Consider the following 26851-nt stretch of genomic DNA (forward strand, 5'->3'; position numbering starts at 1 on the left):
CAAACTGAAAGACCACTCTCTTCAATAAAAAGAGGGGACATGACCGTCATACTACTTGGCACTCCACTGGGTTAGCCTGTGTGGGACAGCCAGAACAGCAATGAGCAAATCAGCTAGATTAAGATAAGGCTAGCTATTACGTTTCAAAAAATGTACAGGCATTTCAAAATATTTAACTACATTTAATGAGGTAAGGTGTACATGTTTAGCTCTAACAGAATCACTTAACAGATGTTTTTGTTTGTTCAGTCGCCACAAGAAGCACAACCGTTACACACAGAGCTCCTTGTGCCTGGTGCAATAACATTAATTAGCACATTAGCTTCTGCTCACCTAGCTATGTGTTTGGGTTATAAATAAATAATGTGCCCATTAAACTAATTTTGCTTCTTGTTGCATGAAGCAAAAGCATCACATTGCAAAAATAAATGTGACTCATAGACCAACTTATGCTTTTAACCCCTCTTCACAATAAATTTATGAAGACATGCAACTAATACGGCAGTGTGACTTAACAACCCAGAAAAAATACAGTGCCCTCTAAAAGCATTAGGCCCTTGATATTTCACACATTTTAATTTGTTTAAGCTATTTCAAATACAAAAAGTAAATCAGGCTTCTCAACATCCTTCTCCGCTCCACTTCATGAAGCTGTATAACTGGTGATACAAAATGCAAAGCATACCTTATGCACAATTTCTCCAATCACAGCCACAAAAGTGTATCACTTCTTCTGGGTTGTCTTGGTGTCATTCCTCACTCTTCTCCTTGCACAGTCACTCAGGTTTTGAGAAATGCCTACTCTACACAGATTTCCCATGGAGTGCCATACTGTGTGTATTTCTTCCTAATTGATGTAAATAAAGTCCAAGACATATTCAGTGGCTTGGAAATGTTCATGTATCCATCCCCTGACTTATCTGAAGAAAACTTAAAATAAAATTGATTATTTACAGGTGCTATACCAAAGGGGCCCATTACTTATGCAACCCATCATCATGGCTTTTATATTTTTAATTAATTTATATCAAGTCATAGAGATTTGCTTTGAATTTGAGTTTTAGAAATTTTTTATATTGAGAAGCCTGATGTACTTTTTGTATTTGAAATGACAAACAAATTAAAATGTGTGCAATACCAAGGGGCCAAATACTTTTGAAGGGCACTGTAAATTTGAGGTTGCAAGCTCTCCATCCAATTTGCATGCATACCTGGAGACAATACTGGAGCCATTGTAGAGGTCACTGGCATAGGACAGGGTGGCCAGTGGCCGCACTGAGTTGTAGCGGGTGAACTTGGACAAACACTCCATAAAGTCATCTAGCTGATTCAGGTTCCTGCCTTCCTCTGTGGACACCAAACACATTCTACTAAAGCACTGCTGAATAAGAGAAATCCACAGTATCTTGTGTATAGGTTCCAGAATGTTAGCATAAATTTGAACAACTCATGTCTTAAAAGTCATTCATTTGTAGTAATGTAAAATTGTATTTGACCCTCCTGCTTTCTTCTATTTTTGTGAACAACAAAACTGTTTCAGATACTTCATGTCTTTTGATTGTGACCACTAGAGGGCACTGCAGTCCCAGCTGTGCAACTGTTCTCTTTCCTTCAACAGTAACTATAAACATTCAAGTTATTTTTGTATTAAATCGTGCAGTTTGTGATGGATTCTTGCTTTTACTTTGGCCATAATGATCCTCTCCTCCAAATCAGCCATGCTTGTGCAACAACTACAGTATGCTGCAATAAACCAATTAATCCCTGATGTTCAGATTTAGAAGTGACGCTCATCAAAAAAAAACAAAAAAAAACCACGCACAACAAGCTTAGTCCAATTATGCTTCTTAAACACCAGTTAAAGCCATGAATACAAATCACACAAAGGACTATTTGGAACACTGGACAAACCAAAGCAGAATGAATAGCTATTTATCCCTAAAAGCCCCGGTCACAACCCACCGTGCGTTTTTTTTCGCCGTACGTTTTCTGCGGATGCCACGGCCACTACATTTTTGTGAAAACATACGGAGGCAGTTGCAAGAGGAGGGAGGGACTACGTTCAACACACGTCTCTAGGAGCGTAACGATAAAGAGAGATGACAATAAAGCAGTGTGTGTGTGTGTGTGTGTGTTGGGGGGGGTGTCGTTTTTCTTTTTTTATGAGCGGTACCGGAGCGGCAGGTGTTTTTCAGCATCGGCGATGCATGAGCATGTCCAGCCTGCAGCAGTCAGTTGTATGAGTGTTTACTTGCCTCGAAAAGTTAAAGCTAGTTATCAGACTGAAGCTGTGGCGTGTGTGTTGCTGACGTTTGGAAATAAAGTCCAAGTTCAAGTGAGAAGCTGCGCTGTGCATGCAAGTCTGTCGGCCTCCAAATCCGTACTGCCTACGTACGGATTTGGTTAATTCAATAGTAACTGAATGAAAATGTGTTGCTTTGAATCCATACTGAGGCAGTACTCACAACGTGCGTCATCTGTACTGCTGGTGAATCCGCAGCCTGACCGCAGCGAAAGTTCTGCATGCACTAAAACCTCTACTGTGTGTCTGCGTGCTCCTAAATTCGTACTGGGGCAGTACTTACGACGTACGGATCTCCAAATTTAGCCCACGTTTTTGCAAGTAGACTGCACGCAGGTGCAAGTATGGCGGGTTGTGACCACGGCTAAAAAAGATAGTATGAATTAGCAGAATCTCTCACCTCTGTTAAAGATATGAAGCAGAGCATCTAAGAACAGATCTAACACTATCCCAAAACCTTACACAAACTCGCACTCCACTTATCTGGTCTTTAACACAAATGTGTCTGCACTCTACTTGGTGCAGTTTTTTACCATTATGGAGCATTGCACATTGCTTAATGAGGGGGAAAATTATGCTAATGATGTAAGCACAAGGTTCCACTTGTAACATAACAGTGAAAGAAGTGAAAAGGTCTTAAAATATGAATGCAATGTACCTTATGATAACCAGACAACAACACTAATACCATTCATTACAGTACCTGTGATACGTGACATTTTGTTGGAGAAGTAGCACTGTTCCAGATCTTCAAAGTGAGCCGTCAGCCGCTTTCTTTTAGATGCCAGAGTGCTGTTGTACCACGTTTGTCTCTTCCCCTGGTAAACACATTCCCAAAATGTGAAATGTGCAACATGCAGAGTTGGGGAAAACTGCATGAGCTAAAGTGTATTGAAATATTGTATGGTTAACCCCTACAACTGATTAATCAAACCATATGCTGAGCCAGTTAGGGGCTGGTAGATAACGCTTCTCTAGCTAACTGGATGTAAGTACCATACTGGTGCCTTGGTATGCCTGGGGTGTTCTGGATGTAAATATGCCTAAAAGGGGGAACATCCATCACATCCGAGCTAGCTCATAAATGGGCAAAGAGGGGGAGCATTGGCGATACCTTGTGTGACCTGGGCAGAAAGAATAAAGCCCGAACATTCCCCCATCCGAACTTAAAGCTAATGGGTTAACCTTGTTTCAGGTGTTTTAACAAAGCATATTTTTGGGGACTGGGTGGTGGCTTTTACAACAGTTTGCTTGAGGGTGGGTATTAAAAATTATGACTAACTTATTTCCTCAGCAATCGTGGATGAACTGAAAAAGTCATCAAGTTACTGATAATTGCTAAAAGTGCTAACAAATTAAATAACACAAAAACTTCACTTGAACAAAATACCGGAGTACAGACTTAAGTAACCACACAGCAAGATATATTATTCCAGATATTGCTGATAAAATACTCAGAAAGGGCAGACACTGTTTTCCAGAACAACTAGCAACCACAGCTCGTGAGCCTCTGGTAGAAGAGCTCAGTCTGAGGAAATACTAGCATAAATTGATATCATACACAAGCAGAACGCAAAAGCCTTGGGAAAACTAAATTTTTGCTTTTTACAATGTACTGGGGTCCCTAAATGCATTTTCATTTAGGGCGGTGTTTAAACAACTTTCATAGAAAAAAGGAAGTGGGTGGGGCATTCCAATGTGCAGACTCGATAGAGCACAGAGACATAGAAAACATGCAAGGAAGGTGTCTGATTTACCTGAACTGCACCTCCAAACCCTGGAGGCTGGCTGTACTCTGGAGGATCAATAATACTACTACAGCTACATAAAAGACAGAAAAAAGTGCATTACACGAGGACACAAAAGAAGAAGAAAAAAAAAACATGGGTAAAGTTCTGTATGAGTGGGAGCTTGACTACATCAGGTTATTGTAGTTAATGATTAATATGGCATACTCTTTTTTATTGAAAGGAAGAACAAGGAGATGAAAATGCTGAGAAAGATTTGTTATAATATGATGCATGATGGAAACATTCCTTCTAGAGTTCAGCTGTACCTGGGTGCTGGTGAAGGAGCCTCCACATTAGGCACAGTGCACTCTGCCTCCATAACTGGAGAATACAAGCCACTCATTTCCTAGAAAAATACACATATGTAACATTGTTTCAATCAGTGATAAATAAGACACCTTTCATATAAATTTTAAACATGTCACAACATGACCCTCTGACAATAGAAGAAGAGCCTTTGTCATTGTACATGCATACAACAAAATTTGTCTTCTCCATTTAACCAATCCCAAAAAGGCAGGGCAGTGTCGTTTGAACCCTGCATGATATCGCTGGTTTCACAATATATACACAGCAAAACTTCAGAGGGGAAAATGGTATAATGTTTTGTTTCAGCTGCAAAAAAAAATATCTCAAAATTAGTGCATATTTAAATAATCCTATACGCAACCTTTCATTTGAACTGTCAATGATAATGTTGAAATAACAGAATATGACATAGAAGTAGGACCTGGAAAGATTTGCCTTTTAACTGTAAACCAAATTATGCATTAACGCAGAACAGTTAAACTACACGACTGAAAACTGAAAAGCCCATTAAAGCATTTCAAAAACCACAGCTAAAGCTTGTAGAATATTTTGAAAATCATGGTACCTTACTTACAGTAAGGTACCATGATTTTCATGTGTAAATTCCTGTAAATCCACTCAAAAACAGTGCATTTTTCCCATGAAAAAGTCTACATTAATAAAAACATTCTTGTGTAAATTCAAGTAAATCCATTATTCAAAGCCACAATGTCTTTTTTCCAATGAAAGAAAGTCTAGATTAATGAAAGAAAACTCAAAATCTTACCTAAAATCCTGTTTGAACAGTTCGCTTCTCCCGTTTCTTTTATCTTTCAGGTGTGTTCATGAAGCCAGCCACGGATTCTTGTCCTTATCAGACTTTTTCAAACCGCCTTTCTTGCCATCTTCCCTCTGGCCGACGGTGCTCCGTGACAGACATGCTCCAAAACTCTTCTTTTAAAAACTTGAGAGCTCTTAAAGTTTGCGATGTCTACATGCTACGTTTAGCTTAAGCTTCGCGGAGGAGCCACACAGCTTCACCGCAGCAACCAACCAGTCCCGCTTTATGACAACTGTCGTAACAGCCAGGCTTGGAGTGGCATTTATTCTCCGCGAAGTTCCACGGATCCGAGGAAAATAATTTGTATGTGTAGCACACAGATCAGTGTCCGCTGACTTATAAATCTTGCATGATGTTGTAAAAAAAAGAATGCTTTGCGATAAACAGTTTAAAAACTCAGCAACAATCACAATTACAGAGTACAATACTAACACCCCTCCTCCTCCCCATGATGAAACCCGGATCCACTGAGTTTTCACAGCCCTGCCAATTACAGCTGGACAAAATTCAACCACTAGGAACAGTGGGCTGCCACAGTCTGGTGCCCAGAAACCAACTCCAGATGTAGAGATGCTGCCTTGGTCAAAGGCAGAAAAAGGAGCAGAGCCTAAATGAACATATTTTTGATTGTGGGAGGAAACCGGAGTGCACAGAGGAAACCCACGCAGACACAGGGAGAACATGCAAACTCCACACAGAAAGGAAGGGAAGTGATTCCATGACCTTCTTGTTGTGAGGCACCAGTGCTAAACACTAAGACACCGTACAGCCAATAGCAGTAAATATTCCTCAATGTACCATATACGTCAAGAAAATGAATGAATGTAACTTATCTTCAGATTAAACAAAGATGTAGATGAGTTGTGTTAGTATACCTCAACACGCTTAATGTCCTCTTCTAGAAAGTTCAGCTCCTTCTGTAATTGCTCCAGTTGCTGACAACAGAAGGAAATAGAGCCAGACAATCAATCAATCAATTTTTTTTATATAGCACCAAATCACAACAAACAGTTGCCCCAAGGCGCTTTATATTGTAAGGCAAGGCCATACAATAATTATGTAAAACCCCAACGGTCAAAACGACCCCCTGTGAGCAAGCACTTGGCTACAGTGGGAAGGAAAAACTCCCTTTTAACAGGAAGAAACCTCCAGCAGAACCAGGCTCAGGGAGGGGCAGTCTTCTGCTAGGGACTGGTTAGGGCTGAGGGAGAGAACCAGGAAAAAGACATGCTGTGGAGGGGAGCAGAGATCGATCACTAATGATTAAATGCAGAGTGGTGCATACAGAGCAAAAAGAGAAAGAAACAGTGCATCATGGGAACCCCCCAGCAGTCTACGTCTATAGCAGCATAACTAAGGGATGGTTCAGGGTCACCTGATCCAGCCCTAACTATAAGCTTTAGCAAAAAGGAAAGTTTTAAGATTAATCTTAAAAGTAGAGAGGGTGTCTGTCTCCCTGATCTGAATTGGGAGCTGGTTCCACAGGAGAGGAGCCTGAAAGCTGAAGGCTCTGCCTCCCATTCTACTCTTACAAACCCTAGGAACTACAAGTAAGCCTGCAGTCTGAGAGCGAAGCGCTCTATTGGGGTGATATGGTACTACGAGGTCCCTAAGATAAGATGGGACCTGATTATTCAAAACCTTATAAGTAAGAAGAAGAATTTTAAGTTCTATTCTAGAATTAATTAATCAATGAAGAGAGGCCAATATGGGTGAGATATGCTCTCTCCTTCTAGTCCCCGTCAGTACTCTAGCTGCAGCATTTTGAATTAACTGAAGGCTTTTTAGGGAACTTTTAGGACAACCTGATAATAATGAATTGCAATAGTCCAGCCTAGAGGAAATAAATGCATGAATTAGTTTTTCAGCATCACTCTGAGACAAGACCTTTCTGATTTTAGAGATATTGCGTAAATGCAAAAAAGCAGTCCTACATATTTGTTTAATATGCGCTTTGAACGACATATCCTGATCAAAAATGACTCCAAGATTTCTCACAGTATTACTAGAGGTCAGGGTAATGCCATCCAGAGTAAGGATCTGGTTAGACACCATGTTTCTAAGATTTGTGGGGCCAAGTACAATAACTTCAGTTTTATCTGAGTTTAAAAGCAGGAAATTAGAGGTCATCCATGTCTTTATGTCTGTAAGACAATCCTGCAGTTTAGCTAATTGGTGTGTGTCCTCTGGCTTCATGGATAGATAAAGCTGGGTATCATCTGCGTAACAATGAAAATTTAAGCAATACCGTCTAATAATACTGCCTAAGGGAAGCATGTATAAAGTGAATAAAATTGGTCCTAGCACAGAACCTTGTGGAACTCCATAATTAACTTTAGTCTGTGAAGAAGATTCCCCATTTACATGAACAAATTGTAATCTATTAGACAAATATGATTCAAACCACCGCAGCGCAGTGCCTTTAATACCTATGGCATGCTCTAATCTCTGTAATAAAATTTTATGGTCAACAGTATCAAAAGCAGCACTGAGGTCTAACAGAACAAGCACAGAGATGAGTCCACTGTCCGAGGCCATAAGAAGATAATTTGTAACCTTCACTAATGCTGTTTCTGTACTATGATGAATTCTAAAACCTGACTGAAACTCTTCAAATAGACCATTCCTCTGCAGATGATCAGTTAGCTGTTTTACAACTACCCTTTCAAGAATTTTTGAGAGAAAAGGAAGGTTGGAGATTGGCCTATAATTAGCTAAGATAGCTGGGTCAAGTGATGGCTTTTTAAGTAATGGTTTAATTACTGCCACCTTAAAAGCCTGTGGTACATAGCCAACTAACAAAGATAGAATGATCATATTTAAGATCGAAGCATTAAATAATGGTAGGGCTTCCTTGAGCAACCTGGTAGGAATGGGGTCTAATAAGCATGTTGATGGTTTGGATGAAGTAACTAATGAAAATAACTCAGACAGAACAATTGGAGAGAAAGAGTCTAACCAAATACCGGCATCACTGAAAGCAGCCAAAGATAACGATACGTCTTTGGGATGGTTATGAGTAATTTTTTCTCTAATAGTTAAAATTTTGTTAGCAAAGAAAGTCATGAAGTCATTACTAGTTAAAGTTAATGGAATACTCAGCTCAATAGAGCTCTGACTCTGTCAGCCTGGCTACAGTGCTGAAAAGAAACCTGGGGTTGTTCTTATTTTCTTCAATTAGTGATGAGTAGAAAGATGTCCTAGCTTTACGGAGGGCTTTTTTATAGCGCAACAGACTCTTTTTCCAGGCTAAGTGAAGATCTTCTAAATTAGTGAGACGCCATTTCCTCTCCAACTTACGGGTTATACCACGGAGTCAGGCATTTCTGATTTAAAGCTCTCTTTTTCAGAGGAGCTACAGCATCCAAAGTTGTCTTCAATGAGGATGTAAAACTACTGACGAGATACTCTATCTCACTTACAGAGTTTAGGTAGCTACTCTGCACTGTGTTGGTATATGGCATTAGAGAACATAAAGAAGGAATCATATCCTTAAACCTAGTTACAGCGCTTTCTGAAAGACTTCTAGTGTAATGAAACTTATTCCCCACTGCTGGGTAGTCCATCAGAGTAAATGTAAATGTTATTAAGAAATGATCAGACAGAAGGGAGTTTTCAGGGAATACTGTTAAGTCTTCTATTTCCATACCATAAGTCAGAACAAGATCTAAGATATGATTAAAGTGGTGGGTGGACTCATTTACTTTTTGAGCAAAGCCAATAGAGTCTAATAATAGATTAAATGCAGTGTTGAGGCTGTCATTCTCAGCATCTGTGTGGATGTTAAAATCGCCCACTATAATTATCTTATCTGAGCTCAGACAAAAGGTCTGAAAATTCACAGAGAAACTCACAGTAACGACCAGGTGGACGATAGATAATAACAAATAAAACTGGTTTTTGGGACTTCCAATTTGGATGGACAAGACTAAGAGTCAAGCTTTCAAATGAATTAAAGCTCTGTCTGGGTTTTTGATTAATTAATAAGCTGGAATGGAAGATTGCTGCTAATCCTCCGCCCCGGCCCGTGCTACGAGCATTCTGACAGTTAGTGTGACTCGGGGGTGTTGACTCATTTAAACTAACATATTCATCCTGCTGTAACCAGGTTTCTGTAAGGCAGAATAAATCAATATGTTGATCAATTATTATATCATTTACCAACAGGGACTTAGAAGAGAGAGACCTAATGTTTAATAGACCACATTTAACTGTTTTAGTGTGTGGTGCAGTTGAAGGTGCTATATTATTTTTTCTTTTTGAATTTTTATGCTTAAATAGATTTTTGCTGGTTATTGGTGGTCTGGGAGCAGACAGCGTCTCTACGGGGATGGGGTAATGAGGGGATGGCAGGGGGAGAGAAGCTGCAGAGAGGTGTGTAAGACTACAACTCTGCTTCCTTGGAGGATTTAAGAAAATTGGCCAGATTTCTAGAAATGAGAGCTGCTCCATCCAAAGTGGGATGGATGCCGTCTCTCCTAACAAGACCAGGTTTTCCCCAGAAGCTTTGCCAATTATCTATGAAGCCCACCTCATTTTTTGGACACCACTCAGACAGCCAGCAATTCAAGGAGAACATGCGGCTAAACATGTCACTCCCGGTCCGATTGGGGAGGGGCCCAGAGAAAACTACAGAGTCCGACATTGTTTTTGCAAAGTTACACACCGATTCAATATTCATTTTAGTGACCTCCGATTGGCGTAACCGGGTGTCATTACTGCCGACGTGAATTACAATCTTACCAAATTTACACTTAGCCTTAGCCAGCAGACAAACAAGTAAAGATGCCTGTTGGAAAACAATTCCTCTTATTTCATGGTTACAACAATTTCTTTTTAATTTTCTTCTCCAGAGTGTACATCTTTTTACTTTTATCAAAAGATAATATTCATCAAAAAAAAAATAAAAAATAATTACGATTTATAAAACGTAAATCTAATTAGGAAATGTTTATTGTATTGTGTCAAATAGTTTTCTGGTTGTCTTGATGTCATTTTTCAAAGGCATTTTTGCAGACTGTCGGTTATTACATTAGCCGCATGGTTGTAGCTGTAACTGAAGCTTACTTTTACTGTACACATTTTCTTTAAAATTGTGTCTGACTAAATCTCTGCATTGTGCATTTGTGCAAGTAGCTGCACTGATATCCTTTTCTCTCCCAAAAACCTTTGCTGCAGCCCAATACAAATAAAATATTATACAGTAGTATTACATTAATACAGTACCTCCCTCTTGTTTCTTCTGGCTTCTTTTAGGAACTCCATAAGAATCTGCCTCTGAGCTGCTTGGGACTCCTAGTGAAAAGATGAACACAAAACATAAATGCAAGTCCATCCATCCATCCATCCATCCATCCATCCATCCATCCATCCATCCATCGTCTTCCGCTTTATCCGGAGTCGGGTCGCGGGGCAGCAGCTCAAACAAAGAGGCCAAGACCTCCCCGATCCACACACACCTCCCCCAGCTCCTCAAGTGGAAGAATAACTACGTCACTGCTAATAACACAATCAAGGCCAAAACTGCTTGGAACATTAAAGCACTGCTGCCTCTACATTTAAATACTGACTTAAAAGAAATAAGGAACAATTACACACTTAAACAATGACAGAACTTAGAGACCATAATATACGTATATCAATATTATTTAATTGAAATGTGAACAAAAACATATTTCTGAAAAGAAAAAATAAATAAACAAAATACACCTATTTAAACTGAGACAGCATTAAAAGTAAGTTATTTGGGCTTCATCCCATTCTCCTTGGGGTTGCCACAGCAGATCTGATACATATCTGCATGCTGATGTAGCAACATGCAAAATTACTTACAGCCTCCAGCTGTTTCTTCTTCTGGACCAGGAGCTCCAGCATCAAATTGACATTAGCCAGGTCTAAGTTCTCTTGATCTGGACTCAGCACATCCTGGAAAACCTGCCACCTGGAGCCATTCTGAAGAGTCAGAAACACTGATCAGTAAGAAATAACTACTTTGACAATAACAACAGACACAAAGTATACAACCCCTGGCAAAAATTATGGAATCACCGGCCTCAGAGGATGTTCATTCAGTTGTTTAATTTTGTAGAAAAAAAGCAGATCACAGACATGACACAAAACTAAAGTCATTTCAAATGGCAACTTTCTGGCTTTAAGAAACAATATAAGAAATCAAGAAAAAAAATTGTGGCAGTCAGTAAGTTACTACGGTTACTGGAATCACTCAATTCTGAGGAAAAAAATTATGGAATCACCCTGTAAATTTTCATCCCCAAAACTAACACCTGCATCAAATCAGATCTGCTCGTTAGTCTGCATCTAAAAAGGAGTGATCACACCTTGGAGAGCTGTTGCACCAAGTGGACTGACATGAATCATGGTTCCAACACGAGAGATGTCAACTGAAACAAAGGAGAGGATTATCAAACTCTTAAAACAGGGTAAATCATCACGCAATGTTGCAAAAGATGTTGGTTGTTCACAGTCAGCTGTGTCTAAACTCTGGACCAAATACAAACAACATGGGAAGGTTGTTAAAGGCAAACATACTGGTAGACCAAGGAAGACATCAAAGCGTCAAGACAGAAAACTTAAAGCAATATGTCTCAAAAATCGAAAATGCACAACAAAACAAATGAGGAACGAATGGGAGGAAACCGGCGTCAACGTCTGTGACCAAACTGTAAGAAACCGCCTAAAGGAAATGGGATTTACATACAGAAAAGCTAAACGAAAGCCATCATTAACACCTAAACAGAAAAAAACAAAGTTACAATGGGCTAAGGAAAAGCAATCGTGGACTGTAGATGACTGGATGAAAGTCATATTCAGTGATGAATCTCGAATCTGCATTGGGCAAGGTGATGATGCTGGAACTTTTGTTTGGTGCCGTTCCAATGAGATTTATAAAGATGACTGCCTGAAGAGAACATGTAAATTTCCACAGTCACTGATGATATGGGGCTGCATGTCAGGTAAAGGCACTGGGGAGATGGCTGTCATTACATCATCAATAAATGCACAAGTTTACATTGATATTTTGGACACTTTTCTTATCCCATCAATTGAAAGGATGTTTGGGGATGATGAAATCATTTTTCAAGATGATAATGCATCTTGCCATAGAGCGGAATTATATGCAGAGGAATGAAAACATTCCTTGCAAAAAGACACATAGGGTCAATGTCATGGCCTGCAAATAGTCCGGATCTTAAGCCAATTGAAAATCTTTGGTGGAAGTTGAAGAAAATGGTCCATGACAAGGCTCCAACCTGCAAAGCTGATCTGGCAACAGCAATCAGAGAAAGATGGAGCCAGATTGATGAAGAGTACTGTTTGTCACTCATTAAGTCCATGCCTCAGAGACTGCAAGCTGTTATAAAAGCCAGAGGTGGTGCAACAAAATACTAGTGATGTGTTGGAGCGTTCTTTTGTTTTTCATGATTCCATAATTTATTCCTCAGAATTCAGTGATTCCATATTTTTTTTTCCCTCTGCTTGGTCTAAAAAAGTAACAGTTACTGACTGCCACAATTTTTTTCATGATTTCTTATAGTGTTTCTTAAAGCCAGAAAGTTGCCATTTGAAATGACTTAATTTTTGTGTAATGTCTGTGATCTGCTTTTTTTCTACAAAATTAAACAACTGAATGAACATCTTCAGAGGCCGGTGATTCCATAATTTTTGCCAGGGGTTGTATATGTTTGAGAGAGTGAGCAATAGTAACAAAGCAATCACCAAGAATTTTTGTGCTGTACTTACAGGATGATCTAATTTTAGTCTTTTCTCTTCTGACCTCTGTTTCTGCTTAAGGATCAATTCATTTACTGGAACACAATGCAGGAATGGAGTTGATCAGTCAGGAGGTGGGTAAGTGAGAGACAAAAATCTCAGCACGTCAGTCACAAACACTATCAGATTGTAGCTCAGAGAGCACAACATGTTGCACTGGTTCAGAGGATTCATATTTCAACATCAAATAAAACACTGTGGCAAAATAAAGGCATCAATGGCACCACAACAACAGTGGTAGGGTTCTACACTTAGCCACAGGAGTCACTTGCCATGATGGGCTGTGGGTCAAATGTACTTGCTGCATAGCAAGCAAACTAATTATACATACATACATACCTACCTGCTGATACGCAGTCCCAATAAGATACTTGTATTTACCTCACCAAAACCCAATAGTTCTGTTTAATGATGACTGGACTGTGAAAACAACACTGACCTCATGTAGAGTAGCTTAAACGCATACCTCAAGATCAACCTTTAACAGCGGTATACGTGGTCTGTTAGAAAACTATCTGACCTTTTGATTTTTTGCAAAAACCATATGGATTTGAATCACGTGTGATTGCATCAGCCAAGCTTGAACCTTCGTGCGCATGCGTGAGTTTTTTCACGACTGTCAGTTGTGTCATTCGCCTGTGAGCAGGCTTTGTGTGAACAGTCGGATTTTTATTGCGAATAAATGTCTGAACGATTTGGAGCTTTGCTGCATCAAATTTTTCCAGAAACTGTGAGAGACCTCCAGGTGGACACCATTCGGAAAATTCAGATGTTTTCAGGGACGATTTTATGGGGATTACACAGATTAAGGAGTGCTCCAGCCGGTTTAAAGACCGCCCACAGCGTCTGAGAGCGCGGCGCACTCCGAGCGCCGATCGACAGGCTGACACCCCGCTGAAACAACCAGCTCATTTCCAACGTGAAGGCTTTGTTGATCCGGGACGTCATCTGACTTCCACAAAAATGGCAGAAGACGTGGACATCAAGACTTTTTCGGCACATTCCACTCTTACAGGAGTTTTTTTCATGGAAAGAGAAGCGGAGGGATGGTCACCGTGCCGCTCATGGCACGGGACAAAAGCACCTCCGTGTTGGTCTCACAGGACGGCTTTCGGTGGCTTTTCAGTCGTGTGACTATCCGAGAAATTGCGCATGAGCTGGACATGCCAGAACATGTCCTGTGAGGCTTCATCACGGCGTTGCTTTGCACCATGCAGCTCCTCCGCACGTCTGTCTCAATGTGCCGAAAATGTGCAGATCAGATGTCCACGTCTTCCGCAATTCCTGTGGAAGTCAGACTATGTCCCAGATCAACACAGCGTCCAGTGTGGAAATGAACGGCATATTTCACTGTTACAGGAGTTTTTGTCATGGAAAGAGGAGCGGAGGAACTCCGCGTGTCGCGGTGGAGCCGCATGGCGCAAAGCAACGCCGTGATGAAGCCTCACAAGACATTTTCTGGCATGTCCAGCTCATGCACAATTTCTCGGATAGTCACACGACTGAAAAGCCACGAAAGCCGTCTGAAAGCCATCTGAAAGCCGTCCTGTGAGACCAACACGGAGGTGCTTTCGTCCCGCACCATGAGCGGCTCCGTGGCGCATCACTCCGCTTCTCTTTCCATGAAAAAAACTACTGTAACAGTGGAATGTGCCAAAAAAGTGCTGATGTCCACGTCTTGCCATTTTTGTGGAAGTCAGACGATGTCCCGGATCAACAAAGCCTTCACTTTGGAAATTAACTGGTTGTTTCAGTGGGGTTTCAGCCTGTCGATTGGCGCTCGGAGTGCGCCGCGCTCTCAGACGTTGTGGTCGGTCTTTAAACCGGCTGGAGCACTCCTTAATCTGTGTAATCCCCATAAAATCGTCCCTGAAAGCCATCTGAATTTTCCGAATGGTGTCCACCTGGAGGTCTCTCAGTTTCTGGAAAAAGTTGCTGCAGCAAAGCTCCAAATCATTCATTTATTCGCAATAAAAATCCGACGAGAGGGGTGGACCACTGCTCACACAAAGCGTGCTCACACGCGAATGACGCAACCGACAGGCGTGAAAAAACTCACGCATGCGCACGAAGGTTCAAGCTTGGCTGATGCAATCACACGTGATTCAAATCCATATGGTTTTTACAAAAAATAAAAAGGTCGGATACTTTTCTAACAGACCTCGTATGCACACATTTTGCGTGCAAATGCATCCAGAAAGTATTCACAGTGCTTCACTTTTACCAAAATTTATTATGTTGCAGTCTTTTTCCAAACTTGAGTATGATTTTTTTTTTCCCCCCTCAAACTTCTACTCACACCCCATAATGACAACATGAAAAAAGTTTTGAAATGTTTGCAAATTTATTAAAAAACACTAAGAAATCATCATCATCAGACCAGAAAATATGCCTTGTGCCTTTTACTAAGGAGTGGCTTCCGGCTGGCCACTCTACCATACATGCCTGATTGGTGGATTGCTGCGGAAATGGTTGTCCTTCTGGAAGGATCTCCTCTCTCCAGAGAGGAATGCTGGAGCTCTGACACAGTGACCATCAGGTTTTTGGTCACTGGGAGAAGGTCCTTGACAATCACAATCACTCAGTTTAGATGGGTGGCCAGCTCTAGGAAGAGTCCTGGTGGATCTGAACATTTTCCATTTACAAATGATGGAGGCCACTGTACTCATTGGGACCTTCAAAGCAGAAATGTTACTGTACCCTTCCGCACATTTATGCCTCGAGACAAACCTGTCTCAGAGGTCTACAGACAAATCCTTTGACTTCATGCTTGGTTTGTGCTCTGACATGTCCTGTCTACATATAAGGTCCCACAGATGACAGGTGGGTGCCTTTCCAAATCATGTCCAATCATCTAAATTTAACCCAGGTGGACTCCAATTAAGCTGTAGAAACATCTCAAGGATGATCAGTGGAAACAAGATGCACCTGAGCTCAGTTCTGAGCTTCATGACAAAGACTACGAATACTTATGGACGTGTGATTTCTTAGTTTGTTTGTTTTTTCATAAATTTGCAAAAATCTAGAAAACAAAATCATATTGTCATTATGATGTATTGTGTGTAGAATTTTGAGGGAAAAAAATGATTTCATCCATTTCAGAATAAGTCTGTAACATAACAAATCGTGGAAAAAGTCAAGCACTGTGAATGCTTTCCGGATGCACAGCACATTCCATGCTTAGGTTTCAGTGTAAATGATCCATCGCCATGCTGCAATGTTTCCCATCTTGCGCCGTTAACAAATCTTTAAAGAGTCAAATTTCCAGCATATTAGTTTAAAATAATTCTGCTAACAAATGAATTAATGAATAAATGCAGGCAAAAACAGAACTTCTGAAAAAGATAATCTTAGACAATAAAGCCAAATAAATTCTTCCCGATAAAAATTCAGTGCTCTAAATTCATAATAATAAAAATCACAATACCTACCAAGAAAGTTTGGGTAGAGTTGATCAATGTTGTCAACAATATAGTTACATTTGGGACACCTGTTGCTGTCCTCCAGACTCTGCCGAATACATTTGAAGCTGCAGGATGAACACAAACATATGCAAACACTAAAAAAGGGACCAAAATATATACTTGGTAATGTGGTAGGCACTGATGATAGCACTGTAACAATACGAGTAATCACTAATTTAATCAGGCACTAAAATACTGGAATAAAACACGCATAATGCAGGCATGTTGTTTGGACAACAACAACATAAGGCATCTATTCAATATACAGTGCTTCCAGAATGTATTCACAATGCTTCACTTTTGTTATGTTACAGCCTTATTCCAAAATAGCATAAATTCATTTTTTTCCTCCAAATTCTACTCACAACACCCCATAATGACAACACGAAAAAAGCTGGGTTAAAAAAAAAAGTTTCCAAATTTATTAAAAATAAGACCACTGTGTGCCTTTCCAAATCATGGCCAATCACCTGAATTTACCCCAGGTGGACGCCAATTAAGCTATAGAAACATTTCAGAGGCAATCAGTGAAAACAGGATGCACCTGAGCTCAATTTTGAGCTTTATGCCATAGGCTATGAATACTTATGTACATATGATTTCTTTTTCACATTGTCATTATGGGGTACTGTGTGTAGAATTTTGAGGAAATAAATTGAAATGCATCCATTTTGGAATAAGACTAACAAAGTGTGTAAAAAGTGAAGCGCTGTGAACACTTTCTGGATGCACGGTACAGTTAGGGCCCCAAGAAAAGGGACATCAAGACCGATTTCAGAAACACAGACTCAAGTAGACAAAGGAGAAATCAGATATCACCTAACCAAGAGGACTGTCAACAAAACATGCAACAATTAAAGTATCTATGTAGATGTCGTGTCACCCACTGGCTACAATCTCTGTATTTGGCTCCATGGCTGCACAGTGCAGCAATTATGATGACAAACAACATGGGTTCAGTTCCAGGGTTCTCCCCAGACAATGGAACAATGGGTTTGTAAGAGTAGAATGGGAGGCAGAGCCTTCAGCTTTCAGGCTCCTCTCCTGTGGAACCAGCCCCCAATTCAGATCAGGGAGACAGACACCCTCTCTACTTTTAAGATTAGGCTTAAAACTTTCCTTTTGCTAAAGCTTATAGTTAGGGCTGGATCAGGTGACCCTGAACCATCCCTTAGTTATGCTGCTATAGACTTAGACTGCGGGGGGGTTCCCATGATGCACTGAGTGTTTCTTTCTCTTTTTGCTCTGTATGCACCACTCTGCATTTAATCATTAGTGATTGATCTTTGCTCCCCTCCACAGCATGTCTTTTTCCTGGTTCTCTCCCTCAGCCCCAACCAGTCCCAGCAGAAGACTGCCCCTCTCTGAGCCTGGTTCTGCTGGAGGTTTCTTCCTGTGAAAAGGGAGTTTTTCCTTCCCACTGTCGCCAAGTGCTTGCTCACAGGGGGTCGTTTTGACCGTTGGGGTTTTTACGTAATTACTGTATGGCCTTGCCTTACAATATAAAGCGCCTTGGGGCAACTGTCTGTTGTGATTTGGCGCTATATAAATAAAACTGATTGATTGATTGTGTCATCTCATGATGTTTTAGCGGGAGACTTTGTGGGAATTTATCAACACACAAACCTGCTTTTGTGGGAAATTTCACATGAACAAGTTCAGCTATTTATTTTATCCTGTATACATCCAGATGACACAAACCATGACAAAATGCAAGTGTTACACGAAGCTAGATGATCAGAGGACAGTCTCTGCATTTTTTGTTTCGTCTTGGCAGGACCATAGCCCGTGCGGGGCCACGCCGTCTGGGGAGGAGGCACACCAGCTCCAAGCATACAGAGGCAGGTAGCCGACTCAATCAATGCCGTCTGCTGTGGGATCGATCAGATTAGAGGCTAAGAACGATGCTGCCTCTGACAGTGAACAGAGAGGCTTTTATGAAGAAAATGGCAGAACGGAATTCAAAATTCTTCAGGTACTGAGACACACTTTCAGATTTTGGGGCTGGATAGCGGCATGCATTATTTCCATTCTTCTATGTTTTAAAGGACATATCGCACTGAATTCTTAACATCTGCGTGTTTCCGACAGCGTTTTAGAAAAAAATGTCTCAACGTCCACTTGAATGCTGCTAACGTTAAAAACGGAACCAAAGATTAATTACAAAGTTTACATAAGTGTGATATTGTGTTATGACTTTTTTTAAGTGATAACTGTTAATTTTGATGGAGTCACGGAAAAAAAAAAGAGCAGCTGCTTTCCACTGTGCAAAAACGTAGTGAGCATGCACATTGCACGAGTGCGGTGCGCGCTCCTCCGTTACAGAACAGTCTCACATCAAGACAGACACTCAAAGTAAAATAAAAGTAAACCCTAATAGCTCCACCGAGAAGAAGAAAAAAAAACCTGAACAGTCATCCACTTGTGATTTCCAAAGTCCCCTCCACCAAAAAAAACAAACAAACAACAACAACAACTTCATGGAGACATTCTGCGTGCATGTTCATGGCGGGAATAAAATAGTGTCCAGCGGCACAAACAGTAGCGTCACCACATGTTAGAATCCAAAATCCGTCAGACTCTGAAAAAATTACAAGTTTTGGGATAAAATGTGTCACCTTCTGAACCGTAAATCTGAACCTTCACTTTCGAATGAAAACTCTCAAGCTTTGTTATCGGACAAAGCAGTGTTCGTTTCACTCTGTCAGCCATTGAGATGTTTCTGCTTTTCCTAAAATGTACATCACACACTGGCGAAAAATGCAGAATAAGCCATTTTCCAAAAATGCACCTGCTGACTCTTAGAGGAAAGCTGGACCTTTTGTTTTTCTATTTTTATTTTATTTTTTGACAATAGAGGGGTGTCAAAATCTGACTCACAAGGACAGGGTGAGATTTTCACAGTGAATTCTCCCAGCCTGGTGATATTGTGACTTGGGAATTCAAACTTTTCAAATTTAAAATTATGCAGGGGAAATGTGTAAAAAGTCTAGAATCTCCGACATTTTAAAATTGTTTTTTCTGTACATTCTTTTTTCGTTTAAATAAGGTTATTGGACATTCGTAACATACAGTGTGTCAATGAAACAAACATTTTAGATTAATTAAACTAATCAACAATTCAGCACAGAATCAAACCAGAAACAATACTAAATGATTTTCACTTTTGTCTTAGGGCTTCAGGACACAAGGTCAGATAGGACGCCGAGTGGAAGCATTGCACGTGGTGATAGTTCCCAACAGCACCGCTATACTAAAAAGAGAGAGAGAACTTCACTTTTTCCACGTCATCATGGCAGGTCAGATCACATCTGGTCTGGAAGTATGCACATTAACGCGTCAACCACACTATAGTAACAGTCTTGTCATACATGGATATAACGGGAAATGTAATTTTAAAAAAAGCCGTCTTGTTACAATAGGAACTCTGTTGTCTCATATTAGTCATGGACATAGATTCTGGGCATTTTTGGATGAGAGGCATGTGTTCGATAATTAGGGGAGGACAGAGATCCATTTACATGAAATGTGTCCGTGGAGATACTCCAACCAATTTTGTCAATTTGGCTTTATGCACAACCCCTATGGATTTGTAATTACATGGTCAACATGTGTTTAAGTGGCTAACAAGAACTCCAACCAAGCCAGAAATACAGCCAAATAAGCATTCATTTGAATGTGAATAATCATTTCAGTGTATCAAGAGCCCTTTTATTCTGGTATTATGCCACACAAACAAACAATCTCCTGTGGAGTAAATGTTATTTTTATACTTATATGACAGTGCATTAATAGTCTAATTATTTTTATTCATTTTAATCATACTGATGGTCAGCTCAGCGGTCCACATCAGAGCAGTACCAGCACTTTCAACAGAACATGTCAGGAGTGAGAATCTAACACCTGTTTTCACAGGTAAAACCAAACTAAAAAATGTCAGCTGTTAGTCAGTGTGCAGCCGTGTGCACTGCCCATTTTTACCTCCAAACGCTCTCACAAATCGTGCCGTTAAAAACTTCTCAGTAACTTCATTCACACCAGACAGAGAGCTAATAAAGCCAACAAAAAATATAAAACTGATTCATAACATGGTTTGATGTATATGGGACTGCATGTCTGCTGTTCTGTGGCACAGGCACTTTCAAAGTAAGTTACCTTTTATTAAAAAAAAAAAAAAAAAAAATTATACATATACATATACATATACATATACATATATATATATACATATACATATATATATACATATATACATATACACACACACACGTATATGGGGAGTCTAATCAGCCTGCTTTGTTCTGTTCAATTCCTGCACATGCCCAGGTATTTTGTCGTCTTTTTTTTTTTTTAATAAAAGTTTGGTGTTTACATTTGTTCTACAAAGTTTGAAAGAACAATAAAATGTTAACACTTTTCTTTATAGCAGTAATTTCAGAGATGCAACAGAAAACAACCAGAAATCAGAAAAAGTTGGGACTATATCTAAAATGAAGACAAAAATAAAAAAAAAATGTTGCACTATTTCCAGTTTCTCCACTCACACCCACAGAAGCCAAAAGTTCTTCCACAGTTGTGTCTTGGTGGCTTTCCTCACTTGTCTCCTCCCAGCATGGACATTTAGTTTTTGAGAACTGCCTAGCTGGCACAGATTTACCATAAAGCACCACACAGTTTGTATTTCTGAATGATTTATGTAAATGAACTCTAAGAAATATTCAGTGACTTAGAAGTCAAAGTAAATGTCGGGATCATTATGGGGTGTTCCCAAGCACCACATATTTCACATAGACATGGGCCGATAATAGGTTTCACGGTATACCATGATATGAAAAAGCCATGGAATCAAAACCACTAAAATTTTACGTTATACCGTCCCTACAGTATGAGCGGGTTATGAGAATTCTTGACAGGCAGAGCGGAGGCGGCCGCTACCGCACTTCCCCCTGGCGTGAACCTCTGCCTCTGTTTATAAACAGGCAGCTAACGTTAGCTAGCTCTGCATCATGGCTGAAGGAGGCGAAGTCTGCACTGAACTTTTCTCTCCATCTAAAAGGACCAAGGCGGCTGTATGGGATTACTTTGGCGACCGACTTAATAGAAAAAGTTGCCGGCTTTTTCGTTTTATTTTCCGCAGAATAGCCCTTCAAACTGAACTCGGAGCGATTCAAGATACCTGCAAAGGATTACATGGAAGGAGTAAACTTTATCCCATCTTTGAAAACACTGAGAAGTACAAGCGGTGGACTCAAGTCGTGCTTGTGGTCGACCACATTTCTCCCACAAACATGTCAGGAAGGACAAATACATCTATTCCAAGCACTTTGTTGGTGAAGCTGGGCCAAGTATTGAGCATCCGGAGTTCCAGACCTTATTCCAGCCACATTTCTCCCTAAGCAAGTAAGTCATGTTTCCCACAGGGCAGATGCAACATGTCGAAAAGAGAGACTATCATTTTGGTATTTTCTCTAAAGTTATCAGTGGTATAGTGCTCACAGCGGTAGACATCACGTCAATTAGGATGCCTGAATCACGTGCGCTTCATATGCAAATAGCCACAATGTTGTTAAAGCACATTTTAAAGCTATACATAATACCGTGAAACCGCATTATTTGTTATCATACCGTCCAAATCTCATACCGGCCCATGCCTAATTTCATATCAGCCAAACGTTTCTGATTTGGAGTTATAAAAAAAAAAAAAACACACAAACAACTTCACATACATTCAACACAATATGAAAACATTTTATCATGCTATAGATTTACAAATACAATATTGATTGAATACATGTGCATGATGTGATGATTAATGCTACGCTGAGGCTCGCTGTCGGAGGCTCTGACCTACCAAATACATGGGGCCACTACCCAACCTCAGGCCAGGAGGACCAGTAACAAAATTAGTGCTACTGGTCCTGACCAGTAGGCTCAAAAAATATTTCTCTAACCCTGGCTTTTGCTTCAATGTTTGATACGAGAAATATGTTTTCATACCTCAAAAAGATTGGCAAAAACACCAGATTCAGACTCAGCACCACCAAATTACGCAAAAGCCGTTGAAAAACTACGTGCAAGAAAAATCATGTTGACCAGTGATAATTAAACATGCCCAAAGGAGTTTTGCCCCATACTACTGCTTCCAATGTGCTTTCTCAGGGGATTGGTAAGATTTAAAATAGTGGTGCTCTGGTCCATCAGCCACCGATCATTATCGGCTGAATTCCTTGAAAACGCATGTGATCGGCATCTGTCAATCAATGCTCTTCATTGCCAAACACAAAAACTGATTGCCTGTAGCTCATACTGTCAAACAGTTGGTGGCGTTAATGCAATGTGTTTTGCAAACTGCCAATAAACTCAAAGAAAGAAGAAGGCCCTGTGTGCAGTGCTGCGCAGGCACGCAGCAGCAAACATGTCAGCTGTGTGGAACTTTCATACTGTCTGAGAGTGATGGAAAGTTTGCATCCTTGTGGGGGAAGTACAGTAAAATGCTTCAATACAACTACACTCAACAAAAATAAACGCAACACTTTTGGGTTTTGCTCCCATTTTGTATGAGATGAACTCAAAGATCTAAAACTTTTTTCCACATACACAGTATCACAATTTCCCTCAAATATTGTTCACAAACCAGTCTAAATCTGTGATAGTGAGCACTTCTCCTTTGCTGAGATAATCCATCCCACCTCACAGGTGTGCCATATCAAGATGCTGATTAGACACCATGATTAGTGCACAGGTGTGCCTTAGACTGCCCACAATAAAAGGCCACTCTGAAAGGTGCAGTTTTATCACACAGCACAATGCCACAGATGTCGCAAGATTTGAGGGAGCGTGCAATTGGCATGCTGACAGCAGGAATGTCAACCAGAGCTGTTGCTCATGTATTGAATGTTCATTTCTCTACCATAAGCCCTCTCCAAAGGCGTTTCAGAGAATTTGGCAGTACATCCAACCAGCCTCACAACCACAGACCATGTGTAACCACACCAGCCCAGGACCTCCACATCCAGCATGTTCACCTCCAAGATCGTCTGAGACCAGCCACTCGGACAGCTGCTGAAACAATCGGTTTGCATAACCAAAGAATTTCTGCACAAACTGTCAGAAACCGTCTCAGGGAAGCTCATCTGCATGCTCGTCATCCTCATCGGGGTCTCGACCTGACTCCAGTTCGTCGTCGTAACCGACTTGAGTGGGCAAATGCTAACATTCGCTGGCGTTTGGCACGTTGGAGAGGTGTTCTCTTCACGGATGAATCCTGGTTCACACTGTTCAGGGCAGATGGCAGACAGCGTGTGTGGCGTCGTGTGGGTGAGCGGTTTTCTGATGTCAATGTTGTGGATCGAGTGGGGTTATGGTATGGGCAGGCGTCTGTTATGGATGAAGAACACAGGTGCATTTTATTGATGGCATTTTGAATGCACAGAGATACCGTGACGAGATCCTGAGGCCCATTGTTGTGCCATACTGTACATCCAAGAACATCACCATGTTGCAGCAGGATAATGCACGGCACCATGTTGCAAGGATCTGTACACAATTCTTGGAAGCTAAAAATGTCCCAGTTCTTGCATGGCCGGCATACTCACCGGACATGTCACCCATTGAGCATGTTTGGGATGCTCTGGACCGGCGTATACGACAGCGTGTACCAGTTCCTGCCAATATCCAGCAACTTCGCACAGCCATTGGAGAGGAGTGGACCAACATTCCACAGGCCACAACTGACAACCTGATCAACTCTATGCGAAGGAGATGTGTTGCACTGCATGAGGCAAATGGTGGTCACACCAGATACTGACTGGTATCTCCCCCCCCCCCAATAAAACAAAACTGCACCTTTCAGAGTGACCTTTTATTGTGGACAGTCTAAGGCACACCTGTGCACTAATCATGGTGTCTAATCAGCATCTTGGTATGGCACACCTGTGAGGTGGGATGGATTATCTCAGCAAAGGAGAAGTGCTCACTATCACAGATTTAGACTGGTTTGTGAACAATATTTGAGGGAAATGGTGATATTGTGTATGTGGAAAAAGTTTTAGATCTTTGAGTTCATCTCATACAAAATGGGAGCAAAACCAAAACTGTTGCGTTTATATTTTTGTTGAGTGTAATTTAATCAGACATTTAAAGTGTAGGTGACATGATATGTATTTTTTTTTTTGAGCATTTAAGATTAAAATTAAACAGTTTGAAATTTCTCCTTTCCTGGTGCGCAGTTACTATATTCGGATTATGAACTGCGTGCCACTAAAAACCAGGAACTTCCGGGCGAGTCCTGACATCGGAGGAGGGGGAGGAGGAAGTGGTATCAATGCAAGAACCATTATCTTAACAGTCCCATTAAATTATGGATTTTTACAGGCTACCGACAGCCCCGTTTCCACAGAGTATTTCGGGTCGGTGCTGCACCGTGTTTTCAGTGTCAGAACGGTTCATTCTCGCTGACAGAATCCTTTTGATTGGCAAGTGGAACACACACTGACGAGTGCGCACACAAGGTGTCTGCGGCTTCTCCAATCCACATGGAGGCAAAACTGAGTATTGTTACATTATTTTATTTTGTTTTGTGGATCAAGGGATAATTTCACTGCGTGCAGACTGAGACGTTACGAGCACATGAGGGACTGCGAGTCTTTCAACTTGCGGTGCATAGAGGCCCGAGGTGGAACAAGAGGATGCTCCGTTAACAGCAAAGACTCTATCCATCAGCCGCAATTAACAGATTACAGCCGGCACTGTAACCTGGCACCAAACTGCTGGTGTGACAAAGGGACTTTTCTTCAGCCAGGACATAAGGAATTAAATTATTTTCAGACGTCATTTTGTAAAGGTGGATGCGTTTTCGTCAGACTGAAGATGATCTCACTGAAATTATTTACTCCTTGTGTGAATGGTTTTAATATTTAATAATAAAGTGTTATGATACTAATGTACAGTACACTAGATTCAAGAAGGAAACAATATTTTAAAAATAGCTGATATTTCCAGTCCGTCCTGTCATTTTTCAGATTTGAAATGTATGTACCTGTTTAAGAAAAAAAAAATCCACACTACATCATCACTTTTTTTCTGATGTCACAGATAGTAAAACAAATTATTGTTTTTAAATCAGATGATTATGACTAAAGAGCCGGAAAAACAAAGTTTATCACCTCCACCCACATGCCGAAATCGACTGCAGTACTTATTTATTTTTTTATAATCACCATTCTGTGTTCTGAACTCTGCCAATATTGTCACTGTTGTCAGACTGAAGGTTTTCCTCCAAGGTTTAGTCTCCCTCATTGACATCTAAATAAGGCACAAAATCATAAAGGCTGTGTCCCCCACAGTTGCTTCAGACATCTTCAGACTAGACTTAAAAAAAAAAAAAAAAAAAAAAAAATCAGCCGAAAACAGCTCGACCTTCGTTGTGTTTACAATTGAGTGTGGCTTGAATCAGCACGTCTTGTTCTCGTGATGACGTAGCAACAATATGGCCACGGCTGAGGGGTGAAAGAGTGCAGGCTGGTTATCCTTCACCTGCACATTTATCGACTTTTACTGTTCAGGATTTTTTAAATATCAAAATTTCATCATTTTTAGTGATTAACTGTGCACATTTTTGGGCGTCACCGACACTTTAAAGAACAAACACTTTATGGAGTATGACAAGTTTTTAGCTCGTCCGTATGAGTGTAGCAGCCAGAAAGGTAAACAATAACTCAAAAAATGATTTAATTAAATCGGGTTAGATGACCAGCATTTCTCAGAGGTGGAGGACACAGGGTTCCGCCGACTGCTCTCTCACTTGGAGCCCTGCTATATGCTACCGGGACTGTAAAGAAACAAAAAGTAAAACACTCGTTTTTTCTTTGACAATGCACAACAGAGTTTGCTCATGCACAAAACAGTACACCATGCTCAGGTATATTTGGTATAGTAACTTATGATAGTTCATCTGAATGCAATCTGCATATATATATATATATATATATATATATATATATATATATATATATATATATATATATATATATAGGGTTGGGTAGGATTACTTTGAAATGTAATCTGATTACAAGTAATCCAAATTATGTACATGAATACATGTAATCCACATGTATTCTTTCAAAGTAATCCTACCCAACCTTATAATTAATATATATATATATATAGTTCACCATTTACAGATTCTGTACTCTGGCAAAATAATTTCCTTCAGGATAAATAAAGTTGATCTTTTGTCCTTTTGACTGAATAGTTACCACATTGTGCCTGCAAAGTTTTTGTACATTTTCCTTGAACAATTAAGTAAAAATATGTTTGCCTAAATGAAGGTGATTTTATGTAGCCAGTGGCACTCATCATAACCAAATCCAAAAAA

General features: G+C 40.4%; 1 protein-coding gene across 1 annotated transcript in view; it reads right to left on the reverse strand.

The window, feature by feature from the left end:
* Nucleotides 1-26851, reverse strand: part of cop1 (COP1 E3 ubiquitin ligase) — a 66873-nt gene that overhangs the window by 30668 nt on the left and 9354 nt on the right. The window contains exons 3-11 of the mRNA XM_034183248.1: nucleotides 16444-16541; nucleotides 12983-13047; nucleotides 11054-11173; nucleotides 10448-10516; nucleotides 6097-6156; nucleotides 4359-4438; nucleotides 4060-4123; nucleotides 3006-3120; nucleotides 1212-1347 (exon numbers count right to left, since the gene is read on the reverse strand). Coding sequence (XP_034039139.1) covers nucleotides 1212-1347; nucleotides 3006-3120; nucleotides 4060-4123; nucleotides 4359-4438; nucleotides 6097-6156; nucleotides 10448-10516; nucleotides 11054-11173; nucleotides 12983-13047; nucleotides 16444-16541 — 807 coding nt within the window. The remainder of the gene's footprint in view (nucleotides 1-1211; nucleotides 1348-3005; nucleotides 3121-4059; nucleotides 4124-4358; nucleotides 4439-6096; nucleotides 6157-10447; nucleotides 10517-11053; nucleotides 11174-12982; nucleotides 13048-16443; nucleotides 16542-26851) is intronic.

Source organism: Thalassophryne amazonica, chromosome 12 (genome assembly GCF_902500255.1).
Source record: "Thalassophryne amazonica chromosome 12, fThaAma1.1, whole genome shotgun sequence".
Classification (NCBI taxonomy): Eukaryota; Metazoa; Chordata; class Actinopteri; order Batrachoidiformes; family Batrachoididae; genus Thalassophryne; species Thalassophryne amazonica.